The following is a 26,090-nucleotide window of genomic DNA, read 5'->3' as shown; positions in this document are numbered from 1 at the left end:
AGCCGAGCGCGGCCGGCGGGGGGCGGGGGCGGGGGCGGGGGCGGGGGCGGGTGGGGGGCGCCCGGCCGCGCGGCTTTGGGGGCGGGGCCGCCCGAACCCGGGCAGAGCTGCGCGAGCCGCCGAGCCCCCGCCTCTAGCGCGTCCCCTGCCCGGGGGTCTCCTGCAGGTCCCTCGGGGCGCCTTGCAGGCCGGAGAGAGCCCAGCGACCTGGACCCAGCGGGGACAGCTGCGCGCGCTGCGCGTTCTCGGGGACCCGCCCCCTGCCGCCGGGAGCCAGCTGGGAACTCCGGGGTCTGCAGCCGCCCGAACCCCCAAACGGACAGTCCCAGCGGCCCTCCCGTCCCTCCAGGCAGCGGCGAGGAGGGGCGAACGGCCGCACCCCGGCAGGCCCTCCCTGCAGGGCTGGGGGCAGAGGGCCGCGCGTTTGGAGAGAGGCACGGAGGGTCGCGCGTTTGGAGGGAGAGGCGGGGCCAGAATGTATCACAAAGTGCAAACGCGCTGTATTTCCAAACCCCGCCGCGCGCAGGCGGCTGCAGCGTTCACGGTGACATCGCAAAAGGCGAGGGGGAGACGCGCCCGCGGGACCCCTTCCTGGTGCGCTTCCAGGTGGCGTCGACCGGGATGAAGGGGCAGCGAGGGAGCCCTTCCCAGGCGCCTCCCACGGGATCGCCCGGCAGCCGCGGCACCACCTCCAGTCACCGCAACCCCCGCGTGGAACAGACGACCCGGGTCTCAAGGGGCGGCGCGGGCGGGAGGCGGCCCCCGGTCCATCTCGGGCGCCGCCTGATGTACTCCTGCTGCGCCCGGGTCCTCCCGGCCTGCCTCACTTTGGGGGGCTCAGGGTCCTCACGGGGGACCCCTGCACGTAAGCCAGGACGGCGTTCTGCAGGAAGCTCGCTCTCTGGGCCTCCTCGTCCCGGATGCGGGCGATCTCCGCCTCCCGGAGCCGCAGCTTCTCCCGGAGAGACGCGTTTTCGCTCTCCCTGTCCAGCAGCGCCTCTCGGTGGTCGCTCGCCATCACTGCAGGGCAAGGAGCGCAGTGAGCGGGCGCAGTCCCAGCGCACCGTGGCATGGCCTCAGCACGGGAGACCTGGCCAGCCCCGCTCTCTGGCTAGCCTCACGTCCCACCAGTGGGCGGCGGGAGGGCGAGGGTCTGGCTCACCTTTCAGCTGGCGCTCCAGGGCCGCCACCTTCTCCCTCAGCGCCTCCTGAGCTGCCAGCTCTGCCTGCAGCCGGCCGTTCTGCTCCTGCAGCTCCACGCGCACCCTGCTCACCTCGGCCACCCTTTCCTGGTCCTTGAGGCTCAGCTCCTGCCAGGCACGAAGGTTGGGGAGTGAGGTGAGGGGTCGGGCTAGCACGTCTGGGGCCCCCCGCTGGAGCCCCGGCTACCTGCTGCAGCTCTTCCAGGCGCCGCCGCAGGCTCTCGACTTGCAGGCCCAGCTGGGTGGCCCGGGTCTGGGCCTCGGCCACCGCCTGCCTCTGCTGCAGGCAAGCGCCCTGCGCCTCGTCCCGTGCCTGCGCCAGCAGTCGCAGCTTGTCCTCCAGGTGAGCCAGACGCTGTCGCTGTGAGCACAGGAGCCGCCACGGAGCATGAGGGGCTCAGCCTGAGCTCACCTGAGGGAATGTCTGCATGGGCACGACCCCACCCCTCTGCAGGACTGGCTGCTCTAGTTACTGCGACTCTGAACCTGCTCCCCTGGCAGCCACCTCCTCCAGATGCCCTCTGGGCTCCCCTCCTCCCTCTCCAGTCACACCACCCTTCCAGTCCCTCCATGCGTGTAGTCACAGGCTGCAGAGATGAGCCAAACCTTTCCACTCTCTCAGGCCCTGATCTAAGGCTGAAGCCAACCCAACAGTGTCCAGGGTGTGCTGATCTGACCTCAACACCACACTCCCGCCTCCCCACTCAGACCGCGGCTCTGGAGTCTGCATGTGGACCGTGATGCTGGGCAGCCTGGCTCTCGTAGAGGGTGGCGGACATCTGTGTGGCTCACCTCCTCCAGGTGGGCCTGGTTTTTGGCCTTGATCAGCTCCTCCTCCGCCTGGCCACGCTCGCTGAGTGCCGCTGCTTTCACTCGGCCCAACTCCTACATAGACGGTCACCTGCCAGTGCGTTCTCCTGTCCCTGGCCCAAGGCCCTTCTCTCTCTGGCCCATCCAGCCAACCCCAACGAGGGGAGCTCTTCTCTGCCAGCCTCCTGAGGGCCACGCAGCTGCTCTGCCACCTAGCTCGCTGGGCAAGGTGCCTACGGCCAACGGAGCCCGAATGCCACCTAAGTCCCTCTAGCTTCTTGGGCACATGGTGGGTGGGTCCCCAAAGTGGGACGTATGAGGCTCTGAGGGCAGGAAGGGGTCTCTGTGGTCCTGAGGTGGTGAACATCAGGGGTGCCTGCCTTGTTCAGCCCAGCGTGAAGGCAGAGCTTGGCCCTGCCTGGTGGGCGCTCACCTCTTCCAGGGACAGGCGAGCAGCCTCCAGCCTCTGCACCCGCTCCTGCATGGCCCTCTCACTCTCCTCCAGGTGCCGGGTCATATGCTCCACCTGCTCAGGGGCAGGAATTGTGGGGCCAGGCTGGAGAGCCGGGCCTCCCTACCTTTGCCCCATGGACTCCTCACCCTGGAAGGCAGGCGTCTCTTGGGAACCTTGTTCATTCTGAGAAAGCACTGCCTCGGGTGGCCTAGCAGGAAACTACCCTAGCATGCGCACGCTGCACAGGTGGGGCTTGGTATCTCTTCAGCGGCAGCCTGTACTACGGCTGAGGCATGGCCGGGGTCCCCTCCCAGCCCCAGTAGAAGGTTCTGGGTCTGACATCCGCTCAGGCTGGCAAAATACGGCCACCCAGTGACCCCAGGTTGGCAAGGGGAGCTCCCACCGGGCATGTGCTTTGGGGACACCTGCATGACGCCAAGGACAGAAGCTGAGGAGCGTTAGAGGCCAGATGAGGCCAACAAAGAGGGCACCTCCTTGATGCGCAGGCTTTCCGAGTCCTCCAGGCTCTGTCTGCACCTTCTCTTCTCCATGTCCAGGCGCTCTGGAAGCCCAGGGGGCAGAGCGTGTGTAAGCATCCCCTGGGGGACCCTGTCCCCAGGGTGCCCATCCCCAACCCTTCCACAGCAGGCCTGCCCATGCCCACCCTCGGCCTGGATGGCCCGCATCTTCAGCTCGGCTGATGTGCTGGTCAGTTCCTGCCTGGTCTGGAACAGCTGCTCCTGCTGACACCTGACCTTCCGCTCCAACTCCTCTACCTGGAAAGCCGGCACCAGAGAGGGAAGCTGCAGCCCGGCCCTGCCGTGCCCACCCTGGGCTCCCTGGCTCCCCCACAGCTACCTGGTTTTGCAGAAGCAGGTTCTTTTCATTAGCAGCAGACAAGTCTCTGAGGAGCTTAGACTCCCGCTCCGCAGCTTCCTGGGAGGGGAACGTGGTATGGGCAGTGAGGGTCACGAAGCTGCCGCCCACCCGTCTCAAGCCCGCCCACCCACCTGCTGCTCCAGCTTGAGCTCCTTGGCCTGCCTCTGCGATAGGCTCAGCTGCTCCTGCTCCGCTGTGGCCAGGAGCTCCCCCAGGTCCTGGGCCTTCTGCTCTGACAGAGCCAGGGCGGCCTCCGTCATCTGCAGCCTGCAGAAAGGAAGGGCAGCACCCCCGCCCCGGCTGGAGCTTCACGTGCCTTACAAAGTCCTCGCTGCTCTCACTGTTGCTGGGCGCCTAGTCAACTCCAGCCAGCACCCGCCTCCTCCAGGAAGGCTTCTGGGTTACTGCCCCAGCCTCACCGTTTCCCACCTCTACTTTGCAAACAGGACTTGCACACAGGCTCACACCACCCTCCTCTGCGCTGTGGGCACGTTTCTTTTTTTTTTTTTTTTTTTTTTTTTTTGAGACGGAGTCTCGCTCTGTCGCCCAGGCTGGAGTGCAGTGGCCGGATCTCAGCTCACTGCAAGCTCCGCCTCCCGGGTTTACGCCATTCTCCGGCCTCAGGTTCCCGAGTAGCTGGGACTACAGGCGCCCGCCACCTCGCCCGGCTAGTTTTTTGTATTTTTTTAGTAAAGACGGGGTTTCACCGGGTTAGCCAGGATGGTATCGATCTCCTGACCTCGTGATCCGCCCATCTCAGCCTCCCAAAGTGCTGGGATTACAGGCTTGAGCCACCGCGCCCGGCCCTACGTTTCTGAAGTATCCTGAGCCACCCCCTACTTACTTGGCCTTGAGAGCGTTGATGATGGAGTGCCTCTCATTCAGGGCTTCCTGAAGCTGTCCTACATGGGCTGCCGACGCCCTGTGGGCAGAGAGGAGGGTGCAGAGAGTAACCCAAACCCCAGAGCGCTCCTGTACCCCTCTGGCCTTGGTAGCTGCTGCTGTTCCTTAAGCATCTACGGTCGCCTGGGCACTGAGCCTCCAGCCACCACCTCGTGGTCTCACTTGTGGGCTCAGGTTGGTCCCATCTGAGTCTGAGCCAGGACCCAATCCCTGAAGCCTTGTCTTGCCCCTGCCCTGCGCCCGCTCACCTGCTGCTCTTGGCCATCTCTTCCCGCTGCTTATCAATGGTCTCCATCAAGTCCAGAAACTGGGGACAGAGACAGCCACAGCCCTGTCAGAGCACCTACAGCCTGTCCACGCGACCTTCTCGGGGGAAGGAGAGCCGGCGCCCACCAACACAGCAAGGCAGCAAAGGACTCCACCCACAGCGCCCTGTCTCCTTCACAGGAAGGGTGGCTCCTGTAGAGGGAGGCCTTGGGGCTCAGACACCAGCTCCCCAAGGAAGCCCACCTGCAGGAGATCAGACCAGGAGGCCGCCCTCCTTCCCGGTACGAGCCACTCAGACAGGCTCTGTGGCCCCAAGGAAGGGAAGGTGGGCAGACCACGGGGCCGAAGGAGGCAGGACATGGCCAGGCCCTCCAGCCACGAGCAGCTCCAAGGTCAGTGAAGGCGCCATTCTCACCTGCTTGGACTTCTCCTCCCGGAGGTGCTGGACCTCCTTGCTGAGGACGTGAGTGCGGGCTTGGTTCTCCTGGAAGGTGGTGAGCCGGTCCTGGCTGTGGCCCATGGCTTGCTCTGCAGAAGGGGCTGTGTCAGCCGGGCGCAGGGGCTCATGCCTGGAATCTCAGCACTTCGAGAGGCCGAGGTGGGCGGATCACCTGAGGTCAGGGGTTCGAGACCAGCCTGGCCAACATGATGAAACCCTATCTCTACTAAAAATGCAAAAAATTAGCCGTGCATGGTATTGCACACCTGTAATCCCAGCTACTCAGGAGGCTGAGGCAGGAGAATCGCTTGAACCCAGGAGGTGGAGGTTGCAGTGAGCCGAGATTGCGCCACTGTACTCCAGCCTGGGTGACAGAGCGAACTCAGTCACACACACACACACACACACACACACACACACACACACACGGAGCTGTGTCACCCCGGAGCTGCTTAGCCTCAGGAGTGGCTGGTGGCCACCAGCCCTGCACCCGGCAGCTGGCTGCTTGGGAATCTACGCCTTGTAGGGCAACGTCTCTCCTGGCAAGTCAGGGGTGCCCCCTCAGTGCATGAGGGTGGAAGGTGCTTTGTGGGGTTGGGGCTGTGAGCAGGAGGCACCTGGTGTTGGGGGGTGCGGGCACACGTGGGGCAGAGGTGGTGGGGGCTGCTACACCGCAAAAGGCGAGGGCCATCCTGGGGCATCTGGCCACCATTCCAAAGGTCAAGGGGCACCGCACAATGCTGAGGCGAACGCTGTGCCCAGCTCATGTTCTGGAAAGATCTGGGTGGCGTGTGGCTAGGGGGCAGAGGTCAGGAGCGATGACAACACCCAGGGCAGCACTGAGGCAAAGCCAGGGACGGTGCAGCTGGAGCCAGAGGCCAGGCAGAGCCAGCAGAAGGGGTGAGCCCTCAGTACAGGGGCCGGAAGAGGCTGCCACTGTGCGTGGATTAGGGAGTACAGGGCCTGGCAAAGTTCTCAGCTGGGTCTGGGGCACTGGGGCCTAAGGCTGAGACATCAGCTGCAAGGATTTGGGGTCGCTGGTGGGAGGGAATGTGGAGGCCAACACAGGCCAGGCGGCCCCACCTCTCATGACTCACATGCAGGGCCACAAACTCAGGGTGACCAGGGAGCCTTCCTGGCCAAGGCCTGGGCCACCTGAAACATCAGCAAAGCCATCAAGGCCAGGGCTGTGAGCCACACGGCTTCAGCTTTCCCAGCTGTGAAATGGGCACGCCGCCACTGCACAGGTCGTAAGAACTCAGCAAGCACAGGGCGCCTCAGACAATGCCAATGTGTGGTCAACGCCAATCAAGTGCCAAACAGGTGCCCCACGACCCCTCTGCTCCTTCCCGCTTCCCCTGGGCGCTCAGGCTGCTCTCCTCATCAGTTCCAGTCCTGAGCCGAGCACCCCGACCTCAGCGGACGGGCCTCTGTCAAAGGCTGACACAACGCTCCACACAGCCCCGCACCGTACCCACGGCTCTGAGGACATCCCCGGGGATGTTGTTCCCAGCCAGGTCCAGCCTCCACAGGGTTCTGTTGCTGGGGAGACAGTTCATGAGGGCCCGGCCCCCCAGGAGGCCAACGTTATTCCAGCGCAGGTCTGGAAGGAAACCTGTAGTCACCACACAGAATGCACCTGGCAGAGGGGGAGCTGGCCTGGCCAGGGTGCTTCCCTGTGGGGCACTGCCTTGTGGTCAACAGAGCAGGAACGCAGGCAAGTCCCCTAGCCCCTTACTTCCAAGAGCAAAGGCAGCCTCAGAGGGATGAAGGAGCCTGAGGCGCCTGGGAGGCCTCACCCAGCTGCTGGAGGGTGGTGTTGCCCTTCAGGGCGAGGGCCAGCTCCTCAGCGCCCTTGTGACTGATCTGGTTGTTGCGGAGGTCCAGCTGCTGCAGGGTGCCGTTGGCCGCCAGGCCCCCGCAGAAGGTGGCGAAGGCATCATCCCACGTGCCCAGGCTGTTCCACTCCAGCGTGAGGCTGCAGGAGGGGCAGGAACCAGAGTTCGCCTAGGGGACAGCCTGGCCTGTGGGGTCCAGGGCTTAGGGACAGGTGTGGGCTTGGGGTCTGATGGGCCGGAGCCTCTGACTACTCCCTGCCAGCGTATGTGAAACACGGGCAACTGGCAGTGTGGAACTCGGGCTGCAGAGCCATGTGCCCTGGGGCCAATCCTCAACCACAGAGACAGGGCCTGCGGTGATGGTGGGTCCGGACCACCCCCCACCTCTTAATGGACTTGTTCTGTTGGAGGAGTTTTCCCAGAGCCTCAGCCCCTGCGGCCCGAAGATTGTTGCCCTAGGAGAGAAACAGGCCGTCAGTCACTCCCGTGCCCTGACTGGCTCTGAATTCCCGCCCATGCCCCAAGGGCCTTGGTCAGCCAGGGGACAAGGCTGGGGTGCACTCTGCAGGGAGGTGCAGCCTCCCTCAGCTCCTGGGCTCCCTGCCTTCAGGGGACTTCCAAGGGCCGGCTTGTTTGCCGACATGAACTCTTGCTCCGGGGATGGTCACACACAGGAGGCCATCAGAGAACAGCCTGGGGACTCACAGTTTCCAGCCACCTGCCCAGACCCCCGGCCCCTGACACCTGGCATCTTCCCCCTCTCCTCTTGCCGGGGTGGCACATTCGGACACTCAAAAGCGCAGGTCTCTCACCTTTAAGTCCAGAAAGCGCAGCACGGTGTTGGCACACAGGCCTCGGAGCAGCAGTGTGGCCCCTGTGTAAGGGGGGCCAGCGGTCACTCTCTGCCCCTCCTGACCCCAAGATCCTCCCCGTTGGCCCCTTCTCAGGGCAGCTCCCTAGACCCAGGGAGGGACAACTGTCCCGGTGGTCTGGGTTGGCGCTGGCCAAGAGTCTCGCTGTGAAGTCATGTTTGAAACACCTGCAGCCCCTGTCAGGCACCAAGCCGGCTCAGCACGCGGGGAACCAGCTAAGCGAGACATGTTAAGGTCTCTCCCCTGTCCTACAGAGGAACTGTCCTCTACTCCCAGGTGCAGGAAGGGGCGCCCCTGCTCGCTTTAACTGCGGCACAGAAAGAGGAGAGCCTGGAGAGGAAGCGACCTCTGGGGCTGCCGAGGCAACAGTGTGGGCAGCTAAGGAGCAGAGGGATCCACCCTGCCGCGCCTGCCCACCTTCCTCGCTGAGCATGCAGTCACTCAGGACCAGCTCCGTGCACAGCATCTCCCTCGGCAGCAGCTTGCCCAAGGCCCTGCAGGTCTCCACCGTCAGGCTCTGCGTGGCCAGGTCCAGCCGGCCCCTGGGAAGCTGGTGCAGCTGCTGCAGGACAGCCTCCTGGGGCTCGGCCCCACTCTCCCTGCACAGGCGGCTGTAGGAGCGCCGGAACTCCTCCATGACCCGCGGGGTCGGCAGGGCCTCCTCCGCATGCTCCCGCAGCTGCTTAAAGGGAGCCGCCCGGTGCGGAGCAGTCCCAGCGCCGGGTACGGCAGACGGGGCCTCCGCCGACCCAGACGAATCCGAGTGGGCTCTGCGGGCGAGAGGTCCTGGAGCGCGGGGGCTGGGCGGTAGTCAAGGTCCGCTTTGGGCTGGGGCCCCGCAGTGCTTGGGGACTACCCGTGCAGGAAGCAGGCAGGCGCGTCGCACGACCCCTCCAGGTCCTGCCGCGCCTGCAGCCCCGACCCCCGCCCTCGCGACTGCCGCGTCGGGGCCTCAGTATCCAGGAAGAACAAGGCGCCCCGGGAGAGGCCGCGGGAACTACAACTCCCAGCAGGCTCTGCACAGGCAGCCCTCGGTGCGGGCCAATGAAAAAAAAGGAACTGGCGCGCCCTTCGGGCCGCAAGCTGAAAGAGGGCAGCGCGCTCCAGGTTCATTGGCTAGAGGCATGAGGGTGGGGCCCCGAAGGGGCATGCTCCGGGCTCATTGGCTGATGGGTGTGAGGGTGGTGTCCCGGAAGGGAGCGCTCCGGGTTTATTGGCTGAGGGACGTGAGGGCGGGGCTGATGGAGGGCGCGCTCCGGCCTCATTGGCTGAGACATTGGGGCGGGGCTCCGAGAGAAGGCGCTCCGGGCTCATTGGCTAGGGGAGCGGGGCGGGGCTCCGAGGGCGCGCTCTGCTCTCATTGGCTGGAGGGGCGGGGTTCCGGAGGGCGCGCTTCGATGCTGCGATCATGGAGGGAGCCGGAGCTGGGGCCGGCTTCCGGAAGGTGAGGGCCGGGAGGCAGGGGCCAGGCAGGTGTGGACGCTCCGTCCCGACCCCAAGCGTGAGGGCCAGACGCCAGCCCCCGCGCCGCCCACCTGTGTCTTTGAGGTTGGGCCCGTTCTCAGACTCCGACCCCCGCCTCGCAGCTAGTAGGAGGGCGCGTGGGGCAGCCGGGGCTGCGGGAAGGTGGAGAGGGTCTGCAGAAACAGGCAGGGGTGGGCGCCGTCATGGCGGAGTCCAAGCCGGCGAAGAGAGAGGACGAGCTGGGCCGCCGCCCTGCGCCCTGAGCCTGGGGTCTCCTGTTAAGGGGAGATCAGGCCCCAGGACGGGGACAGTGAGACCATCCAGCCCGAGGAGCCGGCAGGACCTACCCTAGCCGCCAGGCACAGTGGTTTCCCTTTTGCCTGCTCCCTAGTGGGCACCAGCACTGGGCTAGGAACGCGTGGTTTCCTCGGTACTCCACGTTACTCACACTTGACACGGATTAACCCCACCCGCGAGTGGGGAAACTGAGGCACGGGGGCGTTAAGTGACTCAGCAGAGCTAGGGTCAGACCCAGGCCGTCTGAGCCAGGATCCGCCCAGGCTGCAAGGCGTGCCCCGCTCTTCCCTGCCCCTGGCAAGTGGAGCTCTCACAGGGTGCCATGTGCAGAGTCCATGTGCGGGGTCCCATCGGTGCAGGCAGAGTGGTTTCTGAGCCTTTCTTTCTTTTGCTCTACCTGAAGGTTGGGCACTGAGCTTCCTCAATGTCAGCAGGGCCTCGTGGGCCTCTGTGGCCTGGGAAGGGAGGGTCTCAGGCCCTTGTGAACCCATCCTGGGGGGAGGACTTCAGGGAAGTCCTGTAGAAGCAGGGAGAATTCTTTGTTTCTCCTGCATCGGGCCCTTCTTTATCACCCGAGACAGCAGGGGGTCAGTGTGGGGCACTCTGGTGGAGTTGCTGAAGATTCTCGCCAGAACTCAGAAAGAGAAAGTCACTGAGGCCTGGGCCACCTCACTGGGTGGTTGGGAGAATCCACCAGGTTAGAGTAGCTGAAAGGCCACTGCTGGAGAGGGGGCACTGGGGACACACCCCAGGAGGTCATGTGTTCTCTCCATCAAGCCCACCTGACAACTAGAGGCCCGAGGGCTCTGGCCAGAGCTGGAGTTGTGGTCATTGCAGAGGATGAGTGTGAAGACGACGGGGAGCAGGGGGCCTGCAGCCCTGGTGTGGCGCCCACAGGTCATGAGGCAAAGCTGGGTGTGTCCCAGGCCCTCCCACAACCGCCCCAGTGCTGGGCCTGCCTTCCGAGGCCACTGCCGGTGTACGGAGCAGCCCCTTGGATTGTCAAGGCAGCCCCGGCATCCGCCACTCTCTGGCGTGGGGTCCCGGAGCAGGTGGGAAGGTAGTGCCTTCTGGACGTTTTCTGGTGCCTTTCCGGTATTGCTGGCTGTAAGCAGCAGGAAGGACCAGCAGGTGGCGCTGAGCTCATGCGGGTGGTGACTGGGACCCTGGCTAGGGGACGGCGAGGGCTCAGGACGAGCCGGGATGCTGGACCCTGCTGCCCCCTGCTGGGGAACATTTCACCTCCCGCGTCTCAGGGCTTCACCCATCCATGCTCTGCTTGTCACCTGCTGGACTGCTCTGGGTGAGGTGCTGTGACCTCCCTGTGGCCGACGCTGGCGGCCTGGCCGGTTGTTCACAGGTTAGTGCCTGTTTCTGGGCTCCTGGGCGCCCACTGCCCCTGCCCCCAGCCCTGGACGCTCCATGCTGGCTCCTTTCCCAGCCACTGTGGGCCAGTGCCTGGTCTGGGCCGCCTCACTGAGTCTCGTGGCTCCACCAGCCACCCAGGGCTGCCCTCCTGAGTCTCGGCCGCCACCACTGCCGCTGCCACCCGCCACTCTGTGTGGATAGCTCCTGTGTTCACACACAGTGCATCCCAAACTGAGCTCCTGCGTCCTGGCTCCAAAATACACATGCCCACAGCCCCCCATCTCCTCAGAGCAGTGCTGTCCTTTTGGGGTCTCAGCGTGGACTCCTCCCTTGTCCCTGTCCTCCGTCCATCAGGAAGGCAGAAAGGCCCTGGCTCTGCAGCCCCCTCCCTTCCCCCTACCCCGGGCTTGGCAGCCAGAGTGGTCCTTTCAAATGCCAGTGCTGCTTTCCACAAAAAACCTAGAAAGGACTCCCAGTTGCCTGCCACGGAGAGCTGATCAGGCCCTGGGCCCTCAGCGTCTGGCCCACCCCTCACTCCAGCCTGCGGACCACGCTGGCACAGCCTAGCTCTGTACCCCCAGGACACCAGCACCTCCTGCAGGATCATGAGCACCAGGGCAGGACTGGTGGAGCTGACCCGGCACCCAGAACAGAGTTGGCACAAGCAAGGCCTTACGGGTGGCACTCCCTCAGTCCAGCCCACCTGGGAGCAGCCACCTCCAGCCTCCAGACCCAACCTGGGCTCTGCCTTCCCTGCCTCTCCACAAGGAGAGCAGAGCCATGGCCCTCTGCCGGGGATGGGAGTACAAGATCAGGCCAGACTCAACGAGGCCTTTCTCCACTCTCCCTGGAGCCCCAGCAGCAGGGCTGCTCCCGTGTCTACGGCCACTCACTGTAGGGAGGCTCCTTGCACAGACCTTGCGAAGAGTCCTGGCGCCCCGAGTGGAGCTGCCCACACATCCTGCTTCTCCAGCTTCTGCCACCCTAACCACTAGGCTGGCCCTCGTCCCCTGCCCTGGGAGAAGCCCAAGCACAGAGGGCATCTCCAGCCGGAAATCACAGCCACCATCACCCAGAATGATCACCAGCCCGGGGGTGCGGGGGGAGGGTGGGGCCTGGCTGACACCCCCTCTCTTCCAGGAGCTGGTGAGCAGGCTGCTGCACCTGCACTTTAAGGATGACAAGACCAAAGGTACAGGCAGGGGTGTGGGCAGGAGGTGGGTCCCCGTACTTGTCCTCAGAGACCCTTTCCTGCAACTCTGCAGGGCCAAGGCCTGGGGCGGGCGGGGGTAGGTCTGGAGCCCCCAGCCGGAGCGGTGGGTGAGGGTCCCACATGACCTCCCCTGCCTTGCAGTGAGTGGGGACGCGCTGCAGCTCATGGCGGAGTTGCTGAAGATCTTTGTTGTGGGTGAGTCCGGGGCCCACGCTCCTTCCGGGCACCGCGTCCCGGATTCCTTTTGTGTTTTCACAGCGGGAAAACCAAGATGTGTTTTTCCCAGTTTCCCACAAGGTCCTAAACTTGGGTCTTCTGAGCCTGTTTGTCAGGTGCTGTGGCCTGGTTCTGGGGGCTGCCCGTGGGTGTGGGTGGGGGCACCGGCCCAGGCTGAGGCCCTCGCTGGGCTCGGGTTTAAGATCCCCCACCTCGCGTTTCTCACCGCAGAAGCAGCAGTCCGCGGGGTGCGGCAGGCCCAGGCAGAAGACACGCTCCGTGTGGATGTGGACCAGCTGGAGAAGGTGCTCCCGCAGCTGGTGGGTGAGCGTGGGTTGCGGCGCCAGTGGAGGTGCCCAGCTGGCTGGCCCTAAGCACTTCTCTCCCCCACAGCTCCTGGACTTCTAGGGATCTCAGCCGTGGCTGAGGCCACCCCCAGAGGAGCCCCTGGTCCACAGAAACAGGCCTTGTGTTTCCAGCGGTCTCTGATAACAGGCGGGGAAGGACCTGAGGGGTTGAGTTGATTCAAACAAGATCCCCAGGTGTCTCCAGCCTGTGCAGAAGGGGCAGGACTGCAGTGCATTGCTGCCCTCGGAGTGTCCAGTGGGGACACTGGTGTGGGAAGGGGCAGCACCTGGGGAGTCCCTGCCTCTCCTCCCTGGGGCAACAGTGTGCGTACCACCCAGGGTCCTACAGGCAGGTGCTGGGAAAGGCCCGGCCACCAGGTAGCCTGTGTGTTTGACAAACAGCGGCTGGCAGCACCGCCTCCTGCCCACATTCCTGCCACCCAACATCAAAGCTGGCATGTGACCTTTCCAGCCATGCGATATTCCCCTTGGAAGATGCTTCCCCCGGCTATAAATTTGTTCTCACAAAGCAACATCAATAAATCAAAACTGTCTCTCCCAGCTTGGCCTTCTTGCCATTAATCACCAAAGTCAAACTGCTTCAAAGCCTCGCTCCCCGTGTGCGCCCTTCCACTCCTGGTAAGAAAGCAAAGCACCAGGAGGACGCACTAACAAACAGCATGTGTGCGAGTGACTCGGCCCCGCCCCCAGGCGCTGCGGAACCCGGACCGCGTGCATGTGGCCACCCGCCTGGAAAATGTTACTCCTGCCTCAGGGGTTGGGGCAGCCACGGGAGCTGCCACCAGTGGGCAGTGGCTTCCAGGAATATTCCTGTGGCCGCAGGCAGTGGCCACAGGCAGGACCAAGACGCACAGGGTGAGAGAGACTGGCCCAAGGGCCTGCTGAAATGAAGAACAGGACTCCCCTTTTCTCCGACACCGGTCCCAAGCAGTGCGTGGGGGTGCAGCTCAGCCCCCTCAGGCCATGCCCTCTGCCCACCCTTGGAGACACAGGGCTGTGGGACCTGCCTGGATGCCCCGCCCAAGTCTGGCTGCCCTCTGACTCTCAGGGGCCTCTGGCATAAGCTCCACTTGTGCCAGTGCTTGGGAAGTGGGCAGAGCCTTGGCCACTTCCCCTCCAGCCCACCTCACTTTCTCTCTCGTCAGAGCCCAGGACTGGAAGCACCCCAGGGGCTCTCAGCTGAGCACCATCCCGGTGCCCCACGCAGGAAGGGGAAGGGGTAGGGAGTCAGGGTGGGAAGCACAAGAGCTGCCCCGTGGGACCCATCAGAGGCAGCCCAGCCTCTCTCCTGCCCTGGTGCCCAAAGACAACTTTGAGGCAAGCCTCTTCATCCTTGATTGAGCCCCACTGGCTCCGGGAAGGCACAGCTGCTGAGACCCACCCCTTCCCCGCTCTGCCCACCTCAGTAGGTCAGTTTGAAAGCCCTGGGAGCCTGTGGAAGTCATCAGACTTGCTGGGGAGGCTGGCTGTGGGGTGGGCCAGGGCCAGAACGCAGCACTATAGCCGCTCAGGGGCAGTGGGAGGCCCAAGGTCAGGCCCTGCCCTGCAGATGTGGGGGGACCTACTAACTCCTCCCCCAGCTCTCGGCCCGGGGCTTGGCTCCTGGGTTGCAGGTAATTTCCCCAAAAAAGCCTTTTTTCCAGCACTTCCGTTCTCCTTGGAGGAGGGATAAGTAACTATTAGGTAAAAATGAAGAGGAGACCCACATGGGTTCAGGATGCACACCACGGTCCACAGCGCTCCTCAGGGGCCCACACCGCGGTCCACCGCGCTCCTCAGGGGCCCACACTGCGGTCCACAGCGCTCCTCAGGGGCCCACACCACGGTCCACAACGCTCCTCAGGGGCCCACACCACGGTCCACCAGGCTCTCAGGCCTGGACACTGCGGTCCAGCTGAGCCAGGGCAGAGGACGGCGGCCCTTTTCTGGAGGAAGCACGACAGGAATGCGTTGAGGGATGCACAAGTCTTTATTCCTACTGGCAGGGGAGGTGGTCCTGTGGGTGGCAGAGTGGGCACCTTGGGCTGGTGGCTCTCACCTCTTGCTGGCTGTAGTGCAAACACACCAGGGTGACCACAGGCCCTGGGCTCCTGCCGCCCGGCCACCCGCCCAGCTGAAGCACTCGGCCCTGCCGGCCACAGCACCCGGCCCCCCACCCTCCACCCGGCCACAGCACCCTGCCTTCCACCCGGGCGCAGTACCCGGAAGCTTCAGCCACTTGGGCACCTTGCCCAGGCTCCTCTTCACAGGCTGGGCCGTCCCTGGGATGGGCTCAGGGGGGCCCAGTGCCCCCTCCTCAGCAGTTGGTTCAGACTCAGGTGCAGGGTCAGGGGCTGGCAATGGGGAAGGGGACCCGGTGACCCTGGACATGCACCTAGGGGGAGGCGAAGATGCAGGCTGGTGAGTGCCGCCATGGGAGGTGCCCCCAGACCCACAGGCACTTACCTGGCCACCAGCATGTCGGCTGCAGATGGAGAGATGGCATGCTCCAGCAGGCCAGGCTCCAGGTAGACACCTGCAGGGAGGCCCAAGCTCACCCTGAGCCTCTGAGGGGGGGCCCACCCGCCATCCACCATCCGCCCAGCATCTGCCCACTGGCACTCGGCTCTGGGAGGGCAGTGGCCAGCAGGTGGCTGTCCCAGCCCTCTCTCAGGGAGGTGGTTATTGGGGCCGCAGAGCTCCCTCTCAGACCCAAAGGAGGCCCCAGACTGAACGCCCTTCCAGGCAGCTGACTCTGAGGTCCAGAGACAGGCTGGCCGGGCTCCAACACCGGCCCCAACCACCGACACTCACCTGCCGGCTCCTTGGCTCCGAAGTGTACCAGAGCGGCCGGGAAGAGGTTTGCCTGCAGGGAGGGCGGGGGGCTCAGGGGCCGGGTGGGCACCGTGGGCAGAGCACCCCCCTGCGGTGGAGGCAGCCACACCCCCAGGGCCCGGCCCTGCTGATGGCCACAGCTCCACCATCAGGTGGGCTCTGCCTGCCCGGCCCCCATGAACCCCTCTTCGCCCAGCTTCCTGTCTGGCACCAACCCTACCCCTGTACGCAAGGCCAGGGCGCCCTGGGACCAGCGCCCTCCATGGGACCACCCCAAGCCCCAAGCCAGCTGAAAGCTGCAGCCTCGAGGGTCCTCAAGCCATGCAGCAACACAGTCCTCCCTCTTCTGGCCTCTGCACCTGAGGAAGGTGGGGCCAGGCGTGGCGGGTCCTGGCGTATGTGCCGGGACCACTGTGGAGAGGCGCAGCTGCCAGGGTGGGTATCCCCCTCCCAGCTCCAGATTCCCCCTCCCGGCTCCAGGCTGCTCGGGGCCACAGGCTGGGGGTGGGAGTGGGGCTGGGGGATGTTAAAAGATTAATAAGAGGAAGCTTCAAAGGCCAGGCCCAGGAACGCTGAAACCTCAGCCTCCAGCCAGGGGCCCAGGGACACAAACAAGGGCCGTGAATGCTTTGAAAACCCAATTGTGCCGCCTGGGATCAAAGCCTTGTGAGGAGAGAAGGGCCTGTGGGGTGGGCAGGGGCTGCCCGAGTGGCCCTGAAGAGGCGCCGGAAGCTGGGGAGCCAGGAAGGGAGCACGGGGAGGACAGCGCCAGGAGCCGCCGTGGTCTCGGCCTCTCACAGGCGGACGGCATGCTTCATCACCACGGGGCCTCCAAGATTCACATCCAGGCTGCAACTGCTCACAGAAACCCAGGGGACACTGCCCAGAGGCCGCTGTGGGCACAGGAGGCCTGGCCAGCCCCACCTGCAGCCCACCTGCAAGGGGCAAGAAGGCTCCCTCAGAAGCCACCGATGCAGAGAGGCACCTGGTGTTCATCACAGCCGCACAGGCCAGGACCCTCACCCGGCACTGCCCCGTGGGACACACAGAAAGAGGCAGGCAGGACTCGGGAACGCCAGCGGAGGGAAGTAGGCTTGGTGGCCGGGCCTGGGGCACCCGGGCTCTGTCTGCGCCTCTGTGCAAGGAGCACTGAGCCAGGCAGCCTACCCGGCTGTCCCCACGTGCTCGTGCCCAGCCTTGACTCAGGAGGGATCCCACTGCTTGGACGAGGGGATGGTGGAGAGGAGAGTCAGCAGACTGGGCGGCATGGAGGCTGACCCGTGCTTGGAGAGGCTCGGCCTCTGGATGGACCCCAAAAAAGGAGCCTCCCAGAGTCCATGTCACCTCTGTCCCCCACTGGTGGAAAGGGTGTTCTCTGCCCTGGTTCCCAGGCGCCATCTCAGTAAGCGACCCAGGGTGAACAGAACCACCCGGTCACCAAGCTGGGGCTAGAAAAGGAAGGTGGGTCACACCATCCCCCCAGCCACCCAGAGCAGGGCCCAGGACGGGCCTTTGAGGGAGGCTCAGGCTGAGAGGCCTTTCCCCACCAGCACTGCCCCAGGAGGTCTCAGGCTGCCCGCCTGGCTCCCTCGGCTGACAGGGAGAAGAGGGGGCACCCGCCCTGCCCTGACACAGCCTGAGGGCCTGGAGCCGGCTCCTCCCTCGCTGCTGCCCAGGACACTGGGGTTCCAAATCCGGCCACCTCTCTGCTGCCAGCCCCTTACCCCACTCAGTGTTGCCAGGAAGAGTTTCCGAAAGGAGGCCCACGCCAACCCCCATGGGGCAGCAACTCTGCAGGGGCTGCATGCACACGTGGCCCAGCGCCCCGGTCGCCCCCTCCAAAGAGAACGGCACCACCCTCGGGGAAACGAAGCCAAGAGAGGAGCCCTTACAGCCCAAGATGCCCGGGAGGGAGGTGGCACCATGGTGCCCGGGAGGGAGAAGGCACCACGGTGCCCGGGCAGGGAGAGACGGGGCATCCACCCACAGAGCGGGAGCGGGGACTGCAGGAGCCATCCCACCTTCTGCAAGACCATTTGTCAACGAGGAACATTTCAGAGGATCCAGGTGGGGTAGGGCCTGGTGGGTGGGAGGAAGGGGGCCTGTCGTTCCCAAGAGGCCCTGGCAGTGGGCAACACAGCAGTACAGGACGGGGCTGTCCGGGTGGAAAGGAAGGACAGACCTGGCTAGGGGTGGGCGCCCAGCAGGCACTCAGGCCGGAAGTGCCAGTCACTCCTTCCCAAGTGGGTGGCCAGTGTCCTGGCAGAGGGTCCCCCGAGGCAGCCTGAGAGCTCCAACAAACAGAGGGTGTTAGGAGCCAGGCTTGCCCCACCAAAGCCAACGGAAGGAAGCCCAAACAGCAGAGACTTTGAAGAGATAAGTGAGGTGACCGTGACATCAAAGGTGGGCCTAGTCCAGGATGACCTTCCTTACGACATGAGGATGCGGACTGCACACAGAGGTGACCGTGCCAGCCCTGATGCCCAGGGCCAGGAAGCAGGTTTCAGGCAGCGGTCGGGGCTTTGTTCCCCACAGTGGTGCCCCCACGCTGCTCACACTTCCCTGTCCTCAATCCTGGCCGCCTCCTCCCAGCCCTCCCAGAAAACCTGCGCTCTCCTGGGCCAGGGCCACAGAGGGCTGCCGGGCTACCCCAGCCCCCACACCCACGCACGCTGTCCCTCTTAGAAGCAGGGGCCGGAGCAGGGCCCCACCAGAGACAGACATGAAAGCCGGTGCTTCCACGCCCGCCGCCTGCTTGCCTGCCAGGGAGGCAGGCTTCCCCTCCTCGGCCCCGCCAGCTCTCTGACGGCAGGCAGGCAGGAACGTCACCAGGGACGCCACCCCGAGAGGCCCCCAGACTAGAGCTGAGCTGACGGAGGGCAGGAGATGGTGGCTGGCGGGGAAGCCATGTATCTCCAGGAGCAGCGCAGCAGCACCCCAGTGCTCTCAGGGGGCCTCCCAGTGGGAGGGTGGGCTGCAGGCCTGGGCGCTGGTCCTCCTCCACCCCAAGGCATCTTCCAAATTCAATGTTTATCAACTGGCTGGCCAGCAAGGGAGGGGGTGGAGACGGAGGAAGGAGGCCCAGAGTCCGCCCGGCAGCTCAGGGGCTGAGAGGGGACTGTCTCACCCCTCCCCTGCCTCCGTCTCAGGGAATCCCACTCAGTCCTGCTCCTGATCACCCCTGGCAGCTGCCAGCCTTCTTGCCCCATCTCAGCAAGTGGCTGCAGCCCCAGGCAGCAAGCAAGCTTCTCACCTCCAACCCAGGCCTCTGCAGAGGCCTGTGGCCACTTTAAAAAAAAAAAAAACGCCTCTGTTGCTAATTAAAATATCTGAAGAGGCTTTGAAGAGGAAACCATTAGGCCAGAGGGCTTCGGAAGGCCCCAGGCGGCTCTCCCACAGGCCAAGGACAGGACATTCATTGCTTCTGGCTCTGGAGGGCGGCCCAGCAGGTCTGGGGACCGGGCACCCTCACTCTGGCCCCACCCTCAGGAGCTCTCAGGGAGGTGGCAGGGACCCACAGAAGCAGCGGACAGCTATGGGTACCAGGGCATTCCTAGCAGGGGCCAGCGGGGCCAGCGGGAGAGGCCGGGAAGGGGGAAGGGGCAGGAACACAGACTTGGCAGCTGAAGCCCCAGGCGGCCGTCTCCAGCTGAGGTCCTGGTCCCTCTGGGGCTCCCCAAGCCCTGCTCCCAGGCCTGCCGGGCCCTTCCTCACCCAGACGCCTGGGCGGGCACTGGTGCTGCCTTGGCCCCAGCACAGCAGCCCAGGGGGGCCGAGACCTCCAAGCGGCCTCAGTTCAGGCAGGCCGCCTAGCAGGCCCTTTCTCACCCGGGGCCAGGCAGGAAGCAGAGGAGGCTGGAAAGACCTGTCAGAAACAACTTCAGAGGCGCACGGCCCCCTCTGAACCCACCCGCTCTCAAAGGCTTTATTATCCCACACCAGCGCCTGCCAAGCCACTCCTTCCTGACGGCGGGCCTCACCCTCGAGTCCTGCCCTCCCTGGAGGGCCCCGCCCCGCAGCACCCCAGGGAGGCCTTCGGGTACCTGAAAGAGGGTCCGCGTGTGGTCGTCCAGGACTGTTTTTGGAGGGGTGATGACTGAGGAGAGAAGGCATCTATGTGTTAGGAAGCACTGCGGTCCCCATCCACGCTCCCAAAAGAAGACAGGCCCGAAGATGGGGGTGACACCTCACGTGGGGCAGAAGAGCCCCTCATGATCACACCCTGTGCCCACACTCCGGCTGCAGAAACCCCAGCTGGGGGCTCGGAGGGGCTGGGGCGGGGCAGGCCCAACTGCAGGGGTCACCACCCATGTAGCCCAGCTCCCCTTGAGGGGGGCAGCCTAACCCGTTGCCACCTAGACGCTCCAAGGGAGGCCAGCCGCTTCCTGTCCACCGACCCTTCCCACAGTCCTCGCGCTGGAGTGGCCTGAGCCCCAGGGGTGGGGGAGCCCCAGGGCTCCAGAGGGGAGCGGAGCGCTGAGACAGAAGGCAGGAAGCCTGGCTCCCACCCTCCCACCGCCCGGCTCAGGGAGAAGGGCCCTGCTAGGTCCCCACACAGACACCATGGGCTGCAGGAGGCAGCTGGGCGGGAGGCCACAGATGCTGCTCCCGTGGAGAAGCTGCCGAGAGCCCCAGCTGGGACGGGCGGTGTGCCCACAGCACCAGGGTCTCGAGCACTGGAGGCAGGAGTGGGCTCAGGAGAAAAAACTTACACAGGTAAAACGACAGCTCGGGGTTCCCCAGGTGGCTCCTCACAAAGTCTCGCAAGTCCCCCACTGCAGAGGAGAAAGAACATACAGACAGCTCTTCTTCCACACCAGCCCCAGGCTGCCCCGGGCACTGGGCCACTGCTCCCACCCTCCTGGGCCTTTCCCCGAGGGGTGGGAATTCAGCCCTGTTCCTCCCACAGCACCCCAGGTGCTCGACGTGGCTGGGCCCCCGTGTGGGCCATACTTGGGACCCCCGCCCTGCTGCAGCAGGGCACTCCCGCTGCCAGCCTGTACCCCCCAGTCCCCCCCCCACCCCAGCCTCAGTGCTTCCCTGGGGGAGGTCCCTGCGACCTTGGGCTGCTGCCACCCAGCTGTCTGGGGTACAGGTCACAAGCCCCTGAATGTCACAGCACCACTGCCCTCCTCCCAGGGTATGGTGCCTTCCTCTGGGTGCCCCTCTGCCCCAGCTGTGCCCAGTAGGTGGGTGACGTGAGCACTCAGGACCACAGGCTCATCTGGAGCGAGTGCCCAGCCTGCCTGACACTGCAAACTGGGTTGCCTCTGCACCCCCAAGGGGACCTCAGCACCTGCACCTGCCCAGTGCCCTGGGACCCGCAGGCCAGGTGGCTGCAGTCCTGTAGCCTGGAAGGAAGGAGCCAGGAGGGGCTCTGTGGGCCCCCGCCCCCCTCCCCGGACACCGGCAGCGCTGCCCACCTGTCTCGCTGGGGCGGAAGAAGCCCTGTAGGACGTAGCGGTCGGGGAACAGAACCCTCAGAGCCACCTAGGCCAGACAAGTGCAGGGTTGGAGGGACGGCCGGAGCTGCACCAGGGACCAGGCACGGCCTCCCCGCTCGGCCCACGCCAGGCCACGGACACCAGGGCTGGGGCAGGCAGAAGCAGCAGCCACCCCCAATCAGGGCCCGGGCCTCGACTCCCCCATGGTAGGCCGGGCACGGAGACAGCCGAGTACCGTGCGTGCGCACAGTGGCCTGAGTTCTAAAACCACATTGACCTGTGTTCAAATTTGCTGTTTAAAGTTTCATTCGGGCCGGGCGCGGTGGCTCAAGCCTGTAATCCCAGCACTTTGGGAGGCCGAGATGGGCGGATCACGAGGTCAGGAGATCGAGACCATCCTGGCCAACCCGGTGAAACCCCGTCTCTACTAAAAAATACAAAAAACTAGCCGGGCGAGGCGGCAGGTGCCTGTAGTCCCAGCTACTCGGGAGGCTGAGGCAGGAGAATGGCGTGAACCCGGGAGGCGGAGCTTGCAGTGAGCTGAGATCCGGCCACTGTACTCCAGCCTGGGCCACAGAGTGAAACTCCGTCTCAAAAAAAAAAGTTTCATTCGGCCGGGCGTGGTGGCTCACACCTGTAATCCCGGAACTTTGGGAGGTCGAGGCGGGTGGATCACCTGAGGTTAGGAGTTCAAGAACAGCCTGGCCAACATAGTGAAACCCCATCTCTACTTAAGAAACATCCAAAAATTAGCCGAGCTACTGGTAGTGGACACCTGAAATCTCAGCTGCTCAGGAGGCTGAGGCAGGAGAACTGCTTGAACCAGGAGGCGGAGGCTGCGGTGAGGCGAGATTGCACCACCACACTCCAGCCTAGGTGACAGCAAAGCTCCATGTCAAAAAAAAAAAAGTTAGCCTGGACACTGGCTCACGCCTGTAATCCCAGCACTTTGGAAGGCCAAGGCGGGCAGATCACAAGGTCAGGAGATTGAGACCATCCTGGCTAACACGGTGAAACCCTGTCTCTACTAAAAAATACAAAAACAAAATTAGCTGGGCGTGAGTGGCGGGCGCCTGTAGTTACAGCTACTCGGGAGGCTGAGGCGGGAGAACGGCGTGAACCCAGGAGGCGGAGCTTGCAGTAAGCTAAGATCGCGCCACTGACTCCAGCCTGGGTGACAGAGAGAAACTCCGTCTCAAAAAAAAAAAAATTCATTCTAAATCATGAGCAGGGGAGGATCGACTGGCCACTACAGGCAGGCATGCCACAACAGGGGGGTGGGTCCTGCTCAGAGTTGTGCCTCCGCTGCCCCCACATCCCACCCGCAGACCTCTGGGGGGCCCTGCTCAGAGCTGTGCCTCAGTTGCCCCCATGTCCCGTCCATAGAACTGACAGGGGGCCCCCTCAGAGCTGTGCCTCTGCTGCCCCCACGTCCCGTCTGCAGACCTTTGGGTAGCGCTCCAGCTTCTCCTTTATCTGCGCCTCCCTGAAGGCCTTGGTCACCAAGGGTGCTTCTTCCAGGCGCTTCCTGTGGTGAGGAGGGGAAGGGAACAGGGCTTCTGGTCAGAATGGGGGCCACGGCAACTGGCCCCGGGCTCCTCACCTGCACCCGCCAGGGTGGAAGTGGGCTGCTCTCCCCGCACAAGGCAGGAAGATCTGAACACCCCTCCCGAGGCCCCAACCCTCTGAGGTGCTCTTAAGGGCAGCCTGTCAGGGACCTGGGCCACGAGCCAGTGCTGGCACCTGGGGACGGCGGGCAGCACAGGCACCCGACGGGGCAAACCCTGACTCGAAGAAGCTGGGAGGCACTGAGGGAGCACCCACCGCTCACTCTTGAGCTGGGCCAAGCGCCTTCTCACGTCATCCACTGTCAGCTCAAAGAACTCATCAGGCAGCTCCGCTGGCCAGGCCTGCAGCCGCTCCTCCAGGTCAGGGTGGCACACCACAGGCTCCCGGTCCACGGGCTCCAGGTCCACGGGCTAGAGGCAGAGGGCGCGGCTGACGGCAGGTGTCACGGGGGGCCCTCCACACCCCAGGCTGTCAGCGTCCCCAGCCGAGGTGGGCACACAGACTTGGGAGCTGGGCCCACTCTCTCCCTGGCCCCGGCCAGCACAGTGCCAGGGCCAGGTCCTGGGGGCAGGGCTGGGCACAGCAGCTGGGGGCCCCCACCCCACTCAGGGCCTGTCCAGGGCTGGAGACCCTCCTTCTCCCAGTCAGTGCACCAGACCTGACGCTGAGCCCCTGCTCCCCACCCATCAGGGTGCATGGCCCCTGGAGTCTGGCTCAGGCCACGTCAGGGTCTCTGTGGGGGGCAGGAGTGGCGACAGCCGCCAAATTAGAGCGTCGGCAAAAACCCCAGCCCAGCTGCCCCCGCTGTCCCCACTGCCCTTTTGGCCACAGCTCCATGGCCAGGCTGACTCCATGCACGCCTGCCCCCAGGGAACAAGTCGGCCCTTCCCTCTGCCCACCCTGGGATGCGGGAGGGACACTGTCACCCCTAATTGGCATCAACAGCAATGAAATGGACAAAGCCGGGCCGTGCAGCTCCCGGAGCCCTGGGCAGTGATTTCGGTGCATTCGGCCCAGTGTTGGAATGGGTGGGACACCACACTCGGCCCCATCCCCCCTCACACAGAACAGCCGAGAGCCGTCGGGAGTGCGGGTGGCCTGGAGCTGGCTCTGGGCTCCCACCCCTACCTCCAACTCTCAACACCTGGGGATGGCTTGGCAGGCCCTGGGAACAACCCTCCTGGTCTGGTCCCGTCTCCCCTGCAGTCTCCCACGCAGCCACAGGCCGCTGCCTCCTGCCCTGCACAGCATTCCAGCGCTCCCACCATGCCCACACTGGGTGACAGCCAGGGTGCGCCTGCCAGAGGTACACCTGTCCCAGGTGTCTCCAGGGCTGCCCTCCAGACAGACACATAAGACCTTGACTGCCGTAGGCGACAGGGCCCTGCAGCCACCCAGCACGTGGCTCTGTCATGACTTGTCACGGGAGTCTGGCAGAAGCCCCACTGGCTTTGGCAGTGTCGTCGCAGGGCAGCCAGCAAGGGCTGACCATGGCCCAGCAGTGGGGCCACAGGTGGCTGACCAAGGTCCCTGGGGGTTGCCCTTCCAAAGCCACAACCATCCTGCAGCCACTGAGAGCAGCCTGCGCCACAGCTTTTTATAACAAGATGCCAGGCGCCAGGCGGCCCCCCACAGCCCCAGCGCCTGCATTCCAGAGGGCCGCGAGCACGCCTGGGTTCCCAGGGGAGAGGAGGGCAGGACGCGGTGCACCCTGGGCCAGGAGCCACCGTGTCCATGAGCGGCCAGGCCAGCCTGTGGCAGGTCGGCATCCTCTGCAGCCTGGTCCAGAGCCTCCCTGGAGGGGCCCCCCGGAAGCCGCGCTGTCTCCCCGAGCGGGCAGAGCACCCCGATGGGCACGCACTGAGCCTGACGACCAGACGGGGCCCTGTCCCCAGGACACGACGTGCTCAGACGGCCACATCCAGGGCACAGCCTGGGAGTCACCGGGGGAAACGTGGGCTGCTGGCACGTCTGCATACTGGACAGCGCCAAGGATCCCCAGGCCCACAGCCCACACCAGGGTGCCTCCAGGATGGGGGCCATAGGGGACGGGGCCATCAGCGTCACGCTGCTAGGGGGCTGTTGAATTTCACTTGGAAAACAAAACTGATGAAATCTCTAATTCCTGTGGATCCTCCCTAGTTTCCTACTCATCATCCCAAGGGCCTGGCTCCGGAAGCTTCCGTCTGTCAGACGGACGCAGGGCCCCACACGGGGCTCGGGCAGCAGGGGAGAGCGGCCTCTACGGAAACCTCCCATGCCCGCCCTTCACCTGGGCAGAGAAGCCCCGATCGGAAGCAGCCTCACTGCAGCCTGGGGTCAGGCTGGATGAGCGGCTACCACAAGGGCCCAGGCCCCCTAACTCTCCCCCGAGAACAGACGGCGTCTGCAGCAGGGCTGCTGGGAAATGGCACTTGGCCGCCAAAGACAGAGGGAGATGCCAGGGGACCCTGTGTGTGGAGAAACTTCAAACACCCATCAGCTTAGCCCCGAGCCTTCCCCCGGAGAGAGGCTCTCCGTCCACAGAGAAGAGGCGCCAGGGAGCGAGAGGCGCCAGGGAGTGGGAGCCACAGTGGCGGGGCGTGGGGTCTCGGGGTTGCCCCGGCCATACCCGGCCCTGCTGACTGGCGAGCTCTGCCTGGCAGCCTGGCCCGAATTTGCGGCATCAGCGCTGCTTCCGCGCCAGGTGGATTCACTGAGATGTCTTTGGACGGAGGACAGAGGTTTGTGGATGAGACATCGTGAGGGAAAAAAGCGACAGCGACAGCCCTGCAGGGGAGTCAAGCCCTGGCTCCTGCAGGGGCTCCCGTCGGCCGGAGCCCAGCCTCCTCGCTGGTGCCCGGAGAAAAGAAAGGGGCTGCCTCTGCAGGCCAAAAATGACGTCAACCCGGGGTGAGGCGTCCTGGAGCCTCCAACACAGGGAGGAAGAGCAGGAGGCGAGGAGAGAGACAAGCACCCTCCTTTCTCTTTCCCCTCAATTTCTTATTTTGAAATATTTCATCCCACAGAAAGATTGCCAGACACAAAGTGAACACCCCTCACGCAGATATGATCGTCCGGCTGCATTCTCTTTCCTTCCGCTCTGGGGCAAATGCGAACGCACACACGTGCACACACAGACAGGTCCATACACACACCTGCATGCACCCAAGCACATGTGCACACGCAAGGACACGCACACACAGGCAGACATGTGTGCACACACACCCACAGACGTGCACACGTAAGGACATGCACACACACGCAGACACGTGTGAGCACCCACACCCAAGCACACATGTGCACACACAAAGACATGCAGACACACACACCCAAGCACACGTGCACATGCAAGTACACGCACACAAACGCAGACACGTGTGCGCACACACCCAAGCATACGTGCACACCCAAGGACACACACACCCCCCCAAGCACACGTGCACACGCAAGGACATACACACACCCAAGCACACGTGCACACGCAAGGATACGCACACACACCCAAGCACACACATGCACACAAAAGAAAACCACAGACTGCCCCCCAGAAACACAGCAGCATCTGCTGAGAAGAGGACCCTGGTCCCAGCTGCCAGCATCACACCAATGCCCACCACATGGGGGAGGTGGCACTCACACACCCACGCTGGAAATGTCCCTGCTGTCCCCAAGCACCCAGGCAGTTTTCCCA

The 26,090-nt window shown here is 64.4% G+C and overlaps 3 protein-coding genes across 9 annotated transcripts in view; 1 reads left to right on the top strand and 2 right to left on the bottom strand.

The window, feature by feature from the left end:
- Positions 1-478: 478 nt before the first annotated feature.
- Positions 479-8,659, bottom strand: LRRC45 (leucine rich repeat containing 45). Its single transcript, XM_025362179.1, has 17 exons — positions 8,082-8,659; positions 7,605-7,666; positions 7,177-7,247; positions 6,754-6,932; positions 6,429-6,557; positions 4,931-5,043; positions 4,497-4,555; positions 4,190-4,267; positions 3,477-3,612; positions 3,325-3,402; positions 3,131-3,242; positions 2,958-3,028; positions 2,446-2,538; positions 1,995-2,087; positions 1,390-1,563; positions 1,163-1,310; positions 479-1,020 (listed from the first exon to the last, which is right to left on the bottom strand). The coding sequence occupies exons 1-17, from the start codon at positions 8,299-8,301 to the stop codon at positions 824-826; spliced, it is 2,013 nt and encodes a 670-aa protein (XP_025217964.1). The 5' UTR covers positions 8,302-8,659; the 3' UTR covers positions 479-823.
- A 367-nt stretch (positions 8,660-9,026) lies between these two features.
- Positions 9,027-13,130, top strand: CENPX (centromere protein X). 7 transcript variants are annotated; one of them, XM_025361941.1, is made up of 5 exons: positions 9,027-9,108; positions 11,934-11,985; positions 12,148-12,201; positions 12,454-12,542; positions 12,616-13,130. In XM_025361941.1, the coding sequence occupies exons 1-5, from the start codon at positions 9,073-9,075 to the stop codon at positions 12,628-12,630; spliced, it is 246 nt and encodes an 81-aa protein (XP_025217726.1). In that variant the 5' UTR covers positions 9,027-9,072; the 3' UTR covers positions 12,631-13,130. The 7 variants fall into 7 exon arrangements, with proteins under 7 accessions (XP_025217726.1, XP_025217724.1, XP_025217730.1 ...); XM_025361939.1 differs by having other exon boundaries at positions 12,148-12,338; XM_025361942.1 differs by having other exon boundaries at positions 9,046-9,108; positions 12,454-12,527.
- A 1,410-nt stretch (positions 13,131-14,540) lies between these two features.
- Positions 14,541-26,090, bottom strand: part of ASPSCR1 (ASPSCR1, UBX domain containing tether for SLC2A4) — a 43,582-nt gene continuing 32,032 nt past the window's right edge. The window contains exons 8-16 of the mRNA XM_025363230.1: positions 22,673-22,827; positions 22,295-22,376; positions 20,828-20,894; positions 20,117-20,179; positions 19,448-19,500; positions 15,384-15,435; positions 15,036-15,105; positions 14,792-14,964; positions 14,541-14,638 (exon numbers count right to left, since the gene is read on the bottom strand). Of these exons, the coding sequence (XP_025219015.1) occupies positions 14,625-14,638; positions 14,792-14,964; positions 15,036-15,105; positions 15,384-15,435; positions 19,448-19,500; positions 20,117-20,179; positions 20,828-20,894; positions 22,295-22,376; positions 22,673-22,827 (729 nt within the window). The 3' untranslated portion in view covers positions 14,541-14,624. The remainder of the gene's footprint in view (positions 14,639-14,791; positions 14,965-15,035; positions 15,106-15,383; positions 15,436-19,447; positions 19,501-20,116; positions 20,180-20,827; positions 20,895-22,294; positions 22,377-22,672; positions 22,828-26,090) is intronic.

This window comes from Theropithecus gelada, chromosome 16 (genome assembly GCF_003255815.1).
Source record: "Theropithecus gelada isolate Dixy chromosome 16, Tgel_1.0, whole genome shotgun sequence".
NCBI classification, from domain to species: domain Eukaryota; kingdom Metazoa; phylum Chordata; class Mammalia; order Primates; family Cercopithecidae; genus Theropithecus; species Theropithecus gelada.
The sequence above is the reverse complement of the archived record's forward strand: the minus strand, read 5'-3'. Positions and strand labels throughout refer to the sequence as shown.